A 9,661-nucleotide genomic window follows, 5' to 3' on the forward strand; every position below is an offset into this window, starting at 1 on the left:
CCGGTAGGAACCCACCTCTGATTCTACAGTAGATTAGTTGGCTTGTTCATTCAAGAAGACAATAAGGCCTGCCTGATCCTACATCTGTGTTACTTCAAGCATTATCTGAACAAATGTCTGTTGGATTGAGATACCTGTTCATTTCTGTTGGATTCTGCTCTTTGGAACATCATTATTGCCTTCAGTTTGATTGGGAACAATAAAACCTCAATGTGTTTTGCACTGACAGAAGAGATATCATAAAGTTGTTCAGAAACCACATAAAAATGTTCAGTCAGTGCTCTTCCCTGCTATCAGCTAACCTCTACCTGCTACTCTACAAGTGGCAAGTGCCCCTTCTTACTATCCACCAATAGTTGGAAAAGAGTCTTTTTCCTCATTTCCAGCTGCATATCAATCACCACTTCCATATCCCAGCATACCATTCTTTAAGAGAAAGGGCTAATTTTGTGACTCTTTGATAGGAATATCTGGACATTGACCCTATGTCTGGTTTTAGGGCCATTACTGAATATGTTTGGGAATCTTTTTGCCTTTTTCAAAAGAAAGTAGAGGGGGTTTTCTTTTTATTGCAGACCATCATATTGCAAATACTATTAAAATAACCTTATTCTTCCTTGATGATTTCAGATTTTATTAAAGAATGACATTTAACTGTTCTGGTATCTAATAAAGCTTCACTCTTACAAGAATTTACCAGAACAAAAGGATTATTAATTGCTGGAAGATTAATTCAATCCTTACAGTGATCTTCTTAAATAATGAAATTATATACCAGCTGGGCTATCTAGAGAGAGCAGTCTCCACTTTAATGACCAGTCTTATAACAGTTTATCAAATTTATAGATTACAACTCTGACAGCTCTTTGTGTCTGACAGCATATTATATTGGTCATTCCACTAATGCATTTTACTTTTCTTCAATGATTAGAAATGCAGCCATTAAGTTTCTATGCTGTTGTCAAGCTTTGTACCAGTAGCTTGCAATAACACAATGATGGATTATAACACAACCAAGGAGCCAAAGCTTTATTCCCCCTCTCAGACCTACCCCTATAAATCTTAGTTTGCTTCTCCTGAATTCACAGATAAAAAATTAGATTGCATTTTTCTTTTTTTCTATCTTTAAACACATCATCTTCATAATTGTCTAAATTTTGAGAATGAAGTCTAAAGAAGAAAAAATCAGAAGTTGAAGAAGGTAGTCTTACTACACATCTTATAAGCCAGTTTCTCCCAAATCTACCACAATATCTTTCTTAATGTTTAGCCGTATAGTTAAAACAGTTTAGAAAATACAGTACATGTTATATGTTGCAGTAAATGGTTACTCAGCCTCTCCCATTTTTTCTAGATCCATTTTGTATGAAGCAAGTGGGTCGCTTCACTTTCTAAAAAGGAGAATTCTGAATCAGGCTGGGACAGAAAGAAATAGAGAAGTGGGATATTAAGGAAACTGAAACTATCTAAGATAGTTAGGTACCTTGCTTTTTTCTTGGATGGATCCATGGGTGAGATTTAATATCTCATCTTTTCTTTGATATGATTTACTTGTATATTTAGGGGAAAATATTTATCACTGGCTCCAAAACTAAAAAATGCATCTCAGTAAAACCACTAAAATAAACTTATGAGCCCTGGTGGTACAGTGGTTAAAATAGAGAATTGCGGGCAAAACTCTTCCTACAACCTGGAGTTTGATTTTGATGGAGCTCTTGAAAGCAGTAGCAAAGGGGCCAACTGCATTTCTGGGTCAAGAAATGCTCTAAATGTTCAAGAAGGACTGCCTTTGGGCCCATGTTTCCCTTCTTTTCATAGGACCAGGACTGTACATACTCTCCACTAATAATTATAGAAGATGGGAAGAAACAATTTAGAGGAATCAATTTCTAAAATAACCGAGGGCTGGTGGTGTCTGATTTTATAGATTAAATTGTGCAGTTCAATTATAAATAAAGATACTAGCCAAACTTAATATGTTGCCCTTGAGATGTTGAATAGTATATTCCTGATACTGCCAGCTAGCATGATCGATTATATAAATGCCAAGAAACTTAAACATTCAGTGGCTCCCAGGTTTCCCTTCACCACAGCATCAAGGTCATTATCTGACCTGCTACTTTTCTAGCAAATCTTTGATATAGAGAGCACTTAGCTTTTTATATGGCTAATCGTTGTGCTCAATAGCCTGGGGAACTCCTTCAGAATGGTAAAACAATATAGAATGTTGGTAATAGCCTTTTTGGTCTAACAGCACACAAGACCTCTGAATACTGATAACTTTAGTTAAAGTTAATGCCCCTTAGAATTTTAAAATGAACTTCATTGTCTAACCAGGAGTTTTAGTTCCAGAGATCTTCTGTATCTTCAGTGATATAAACTACAATTCAGAAGTTATGTGTTGTTCTCTAATCTGTAGCTAGCTCAGCAACAAAACTTCAAAAATTATTTAATGTTAAGTCATGCAACCAAAAAATAAATTCTAAAACCAATTGTTTACCATTTACTGAATAGCTTTCCAAAGCTTGGATCATGTATAAATAGAATGTGGTTCATTAAAGTGGCAGGGAAATATCCTTTATGATGGGAGATTGAATAGTATCAAGAGTAGAGCTACCAAGACACCTAGTAAAATGGGGATCTTCTATTATAAAATTGGTTTTCTGAGAGATGTGGAAATAGTACTTTGGACTGTTAAGGAAGAGATCTGGTTAGGTACTAATTATATGTTTATGCCACTTTTGGGAAGATAATATTCCTATAAAACAAGAAGTAGCCTTCTTCTTCTCTGCTGGATCAGCCAACTTCTGAAAAGCTACCCTACCACCCTGAGCTTCAATTACTGTGGAAGAAGTGGGGAGCCTGGCTTTAAGTAAGAAATTAATTACAGCTCCTCATGAAGTGGGGATTTTTACTGCAATCAAATCAAATGGTAGATATACGAAGAGTGGTTTTAACTTTACATGTTCATTTGAGTTTCTGATATTGTTATGAGAATTAATTGAAGATGAAGATAAAGAAGAAACCCTGAGAAAAATATAATGATATTTTTTGAAAAAGATAAAAGATAATTTTTTAATTATATCTGAATTAAGACATTTAAGGTGGAACATGCAGGATAAATAATGCTACTGTTGTTCCTGCTGCTGTTTGTATTTAGTAAAATGTTTTCAACAGCTCTTAATTTTAGATCACTCCAGGGCACTGCTCTTGACACCATCCAGAAACTATAGTTTGTACAGAATTCTGTTGTGTTTTCCAAATTAGCCTGTTTTTCTATCTGTGAGATGTCCTGGTGGTCCCCTTTCCACATACCAACAGCATAACTGCTGTGCTTTCCAAATTAGCCTGTTTTTCTATCTGTGAGATGTCCTGGTGGTCCCCTTTCCACATACAAACTGGCAAATTCACTTGCTCCCCAAAGATGGAAATGGTAAGTAAAACTAATATAAGGAACATTCCATCAATTCCATGGGGACATAACCGGGATATTAATATTTAAATTTGATACTTTAACACAACCACTTTCTCAATATAGTAGAATATCAATTAATGTGAAGTATACCTATGGTTGAAACATGTTGGGGAACCTTACCACAGAACCATGGTGAAGAAGAACTTTCTTCCAACCACAATGCCAGCTACACATGTTATGTAGATGATAACATATTCCCAAAAATTTGAGGAATAATTACTGTAGCACTGGGGTTTCTTTCCACCAAATGTGAGCCTTTCTTTTTCTTATAAATGCTTTCTTATATTGCTACATTGATTTTAGGTGTGTGTGTGTGTGTGTGTGTGTGTATTTGCCCTCTCAGTACAAAGAAGGCTGCCCCTTTAAGAGAAGACACATTAATATGTGTGCAGCAATTGTGACACAAAGGGGAAGGGGGGAAGGGCGGAGAGTAGCCCCAGAGAGGAAACTTGACATGGAACACTTTCTCCCTCCCTCCCTCTCTCTTTCTTCCTTCTCTTCCTCTGATTGGCTGGCAGCCAACTGTCTCCTGAGCCCAAAAGCCTGGGGTGAGCAGTATTTTGCCAAATGGCCCGTGATGAAGGGCCTGGGACTGAAGAGGCTGGGTCCCATTGCCCAGGGCGAACAGCTAGGGTCGTTTCAGCGGAGGAGAAATGGTAGAGGTTAATGGCTGGGGGCAGAACCCTGGGGGCGAACAAGGGGCAGCGAAGGGTACGAGGTGAACAGTCCCATTCCATTTTGGGGAGGAGGGTTGTACTTTTGGGATCGCCAGGCATTCGGGGCCAATTGAGTGACAGCTCCTTTTGATTGTTTTGTAATTGTATTTCTTACTCTATGGTTACAACATAACTCTATTGTTTCTATACGGTCCAATCATCATTGAGATAAATCATAAGCTCATTTTTTTGTTTTATTCAAAAAGTCTGTAATGATATTCCAGTCATTTTTGTATTTAATGTTTTTATATTGTACATGTTTTAAAATTACATGGTTTGGGGGGTATGAAATTTTTGTTGTTGATTATTATTTTTTGTGTTGTATATTCCCCAGAGTCACATTGTTTAGATGAACTATGAAAGAAAAATATATGTATAAAAGAAAGATAAATGTATCTTCACCCAAATAAAAAGAAAATTTATTTATTTGAAACGGGTATAAGAGAAAAGACCACAGCCTGTGCCTCTAGGGGAAAAATTGAACGACATTGTCTAAAGTTAGAAAAGAATTTAAAGACATCAGAAATCATATTTTTAAAGTATATGACATTTTAAGGTGGCTTAATTTGTAATTTAATCAATAGCATGCTTTCATTACTAAATATTCATTCAAGTGTATTAAACAAAACTATTGAGAATAGGTAGGAGAATCTGGTAAACCACTAAATTCTTGCCAGAAACAGTAGAAAGATAATGCCTACTTTAGGAAAGTATTTGGGATAACATATAGGAACTATAATGATATTAATTCCCAATGTATGGAGTTTTACAAAATCATATTTTGTGAACACAGCTATACCATTGAATAGAATAACAGAGTTGGAGGAGACTTCTAGTTCAGATGAATACCTTTTTAAATGGAATAAATCTCCCAAAATTGCAGTTGTCCATTCAAAGGATTTAGCTGCACCATAATTTTTAGAACAAATGTGGAATTATGTAAAAATTGAAAGGAAGGCTTGTCTCTACTTTGTTAGACATATAAAAAATATTTTGAAAAGAAATACCTTCACCATGTATTGTATTTATATTAAAGCAGAAAGGACCCTATGGATTGTGTGAGCTACTGTTTTATTGATGTTGATTGTAACAGTCACTTTGACATGAAGGCTACAAACTGGCTTCCCTTCAATAATTTATCCAGCATAGTCTGCCTTTTTGAAAAGATGTCAACCCTTCAATAATATTAGAGGGTTTTTTGTAGATATATTTGCATGATATGTCAATAAAAAAATGAAATAGATGTTTTATAAATAGATCATTAGATGAAGAAGAAAGGTTTTCATATAAAGTTTTCAGAATACAGTTATAAAGAAAAATGCCTTCCTGTACAAATTTCTTGCATAAAATGTATTATTTTAATTCTGCTGCAAGGGTAAATACTGGTGGGGTTATCTTCTTTGTGATCAAATGGAGAAGTGGAATGTATCAAGGCTCATTTTAATTCCTTTAATGTTTAATTTTACAATTAATAATACAATCTACTGAATCTGCGGAACTCATGGAACAGAAATAACAAACAATATATGCAGATGAAATACGAAGATGAAGATAATGGCTTGCATAATGATAATCAAGATTTGTCAAACTATTACAACAGTAGGAAATACACAATAAATTACAATAAATCTAATATAATGCCAATCAGTAAAAGCAACTATAGATGTTTGTGAAAAATTAGCCTTTGTTTGTTGTCATGGTTCTAAACACCAGGGGGTCATTATTCCTAGAAAAAAGTTGTTTAATGGAAATAAATATATGAAATTGTATTATAAGGATAAAAAGGCCATTTTGGTATAAGTTAAGGCACAAGGCTAACTAATATCAAACTGTTCTTATCATGTGTTAGGTATAATGGAACATGTACATGTGCTATTGTCAAACAGTTACTCTTTTTAAATAAGGTGTTATAATGTTGGATCACATTCTTGAGAAAACTAAGGTTTAAAGTACTGATGGATTGTGGAATTATATTTCAAATATCTGGAATTTGTCTTTTGTATGCAGAATTTTAAATATATTACTCCTAGTCTATTGTAAAAAACAATGACTTTATACCCTTGGAAGATGAGTGTATTTGGAATCTGATTATCACAATTATGGGATATCTTCATAACATATCTTCAACTTTGTCTTCCTCCTCCATTTTTATAGGTAACTCTATTTGGAAGATATTTTACTTCACTCCAAATTTCAGTCCCAAAGAATCTAATGGCTGCCACGATTATCATGTGTGCTTCTGCCATGGGCAGTTTGTCACATATCATGATCCACCACTACTTTTTGATCTTTCCAAGGACCCAGAAGAAAACAATCCACTGACACCAGAAACAGAGAGCCACTTCCATGAAATTCTTCAAGCTATTCACCATGCAGTGCACAACCACACCAAGTCAATACTTCCTGTTCCCAATCAATTTTCACTGGGACATATCCTATGGAAGCCCTGGCTTCAGCCTTGCTGTTCTTCCTTACTCCAATGGTGTTACTGCAATTATGAATCATGAGGAAACAAAACTTCATGTAGAGCCTGACATTATCACTGAGAATTAGTAAAGAACTCATGTTCTTTAGGAATAAACAAGAACACATTGTAATAATATTTCCTTAATATTTGCATTAATTGTGCTTAAAATAATGTAAGAGTTACTAGAACTGGGTTAAAGCGGGCTCATGTATTCTTGAAGTCCCAGCAAAAGTGGGTGATGGTGAGACCATAGTTTTGCTAATATTCCCAGAGTAATTTTTCTGAGTAAAATGGAAATCTAATACAACCAGGCTGTCTTCTTTACTCACAACGCATATGGAATATGTTATAGTTCTAATGTAATGTAATATTTTCTCCAGTGTAGCATGGTGGGATAATATGCTGCCTCATTATTTTGGTTCATCACACAATCAGATATCAAATTCTGTCTATTCCAGGTCCTTGGGAAGAACTCGATAGATAAAAATGCCAAAGCCAGTCTGAATATCTGGCTGACTCTGCAATGAACTACAATTGATTGCCAAATTGTTAAATTTAGTAATAATTAAACTATCATCAAATTTAGGTTTGCTTAGGGCCTCACATATTACTGTACCCAGTGGCATAAATCTAGGATCCACTAAATACAGCATGGTATACTGTATCATTTGAATGCTGAATGGGGTTCATAGATGCAATTTTATTTACCCATATGCTGCAAACTCTTCCTGCCTTTTTAGAGCAATATAGTTTCTGGATGCATGCTACAGAGTTAAATTACCAATTCTTTACATATTAATTCAAGACTGGGGAAAGTGTAGTCCTGGAAATGCAGCTAGCAAAGGCAATGAATAGGAATAGAGATTGCAGTTAAGTGACATTTGAAAAGCCAGTGGCTCTTTATACCAATAGATAATAAAGCCATGCTACAAAATGTGGATATTTTAGCCTACTCTAAATATAAATATTAGCAGGAATGGACCTTATGCAGGTGGAATCACCTAGGAATCTTCACACTGATGTGAGTGTGAAACTCTAAGATATGTCAACCTTAGTAGAATGAAGTTGCAAGAAGAGGTTCAGTTCCTACATAGGTAAAAGAGCTGCCCACAATGCTTTGCTTCAAAGCTCATTTGGATGTTCTGCTTCACAGATTGCATTATCCAAATGGACAGATTTACCACAAAGTGTGCTACATTAGCATTGCTATTCAAAGAAAAGATCCATTTTTCATCACATATCATCCCCTTTGCTGATATCATCAGACTGACAAGATTTAATGAATATATCTTTAATTGTGAGTCAACCCTAATGGATAATATTATCATCAGTTATTAGACATAATAGAAAAATGTAACTATTATAGTCCAATCCCATCAAATCATACTACATTACAAAGATACAGAAAGTTCAGATTCCTTCTGTGTCTTCTAGATGCCAAAGCTAAATTTAGCTGTTTTTCATTTTGTTGGACATTTAGGTGCAGTTCAAGTGATAAATGATTGACTGCTTGTTCTAAGTCATCCACACTCTTTAAGCTACCTAAAGTATACTCTGAAAACAATTCCCACCCCACAGTCCTGGAAGGTGGCTCTTCATATGCTACAAAAAGCTTTGCATAGTACTTAAACTGATGGAAATTGTTTATTCCTACTATATTATTTACAATAAAATCTTCCTTTGCTTTAAATATTTTAAATATTTACAAGAGCTGGGGCAAGACAATTTTCTGTCCAAAATTAAAGACATAATGCTCCATACTCATGTATTAAATGCAAAAAAATGTCCTCATCCAAGCACATCTGTTGTTTTCATGGGAGGAAAAGTATGAACATAGGATGACAATTAATGTATTTCATTAGATCAGTGACTCATAGTACTACTGCTAATTAATGAATTGCTTTATGCTGTAGCATGAGACATGCTGAAGTATTAAATATTGTACATTATCCCTAAAAGTCTCATTGTTTTCAGTCTTCTTAATTGTTAAATGTAAGTCATTTAAAAATGTGGGTCATATTTACATTTTTGTGGTATTCTTAGAATACTTCCATGCAATCTTAGTATGGTTATTCTGAATTTTAAATGGATTTATGTAATCCGCAAAACCATAACTATGTCTGTAAATTTCATCTGTATCATTGAAAAAGTGTATTATAAAAAGGATTGTAAAGTAGAAAAAAATAAGTAAATATGTATATCAACAATTATTATTATTCAAATTGAAGTAAATCAATATCAAAATATAATATAAAAATCAAATATAATCAATATTATACATTGACATTGTTGAATTAGCTGTGTAAACAGCAAAGCTCTGATTGTGTGAATGTTCCAAGGAAGAGTATCTGCTGTATTACCAGCCCTCTGGCACATCCTGCCCCCAGGATGAGGCTTGATCCACCCTTCTATCTTTCCTCAAGGGCCTGAAGATTGGCTCTGCTGCTTGGCCTGGGGACCTAATAGGGGTGTATCTCCAGTGTGCGGCATTTTATCATTAGCTGACCCCAAACACCTCTGTGCTTTCTGCTCCCCCTCTATCCATATTTAAATTCATATTATTATACTTTTCTTGTTTATTTTTTAATTGTTTTGCTATTGTTATGTTTACATTCTGTTTAATCATTTTCTTCTGTTTTACCATTGTAAGCCACCGAAAGTATCTCCATGGTAAATATATTTAACTAAACTAATAAATATATCAATAAATAAATAAATTTTAAAAAAACAGATTGTGATTGTAAAGAATTATGGAGTTAATCTTGTTGAAGAACTGAAAAAGTGGTTAAGTAAACAATAATTCTGGAAAAGAAGAGGTGAGAAAAAATCAAATAGTTTCACCTTGATTCTCTTTAGAAGAAGAAGAGAGAATGGAAAATTACATTTTCAATATTCTGTTACTATAATTCTACAACAGTAGAGTTTTAACAGTAATTTTGGGGTTTGTTTCTGACTTGGCCCACTTGAAGAACTAGAACCAACTGTTGAATTGGTTTGAACCAA

General features: G+C 34.4%; 1 protein-coding gene across 4 annotated transcripts in view; it reads left to right on the plus strand.

The window, feature by feature from the left end:
• STS (steroid sulfatase) overlaps positions 1-9,385 on the plus strand; it is a 132,618-nt gene extending 123,233 nt beyond the window's left edge. For all 4 annotated transcript variants that reach the window (XM_087726691.1, XM_087726693.1, XM_087726692.1 and 1 more), the window contains one exon: positions 6,346-9,385. In XM_087726691.1, coding sequence (XP_087582817.1) covers positions 6,346-6,698 — 353 coding nt within the window. In that variant the 3' untranslated portion in view covers positions 6,699-9,385. The remainder of the gene's footprint in view (positions 1-6,345) is intronic.
• Positions 9,386-9,661: the final 276 nt, after the last annotated feature.

Source organism: Thamnophis sirtalis, unplaced genomic scaffold, assembly GCF_051295495.1.
Source record: "Thamnophis sirtalis isolate CommonGarterSnake01/CBP01778 unplaced genomic scaffold, rThaSir2_p1.2 scaffold_12, whole genome shotgun sequence".
In the NCBI taxonomy this organism is placed as follows: Eukaryota; Metazoa; Chordata; class Lepidosauria; order Squamata; family Natricidae; genus Thamnophis; species Thamnophis sirtalis.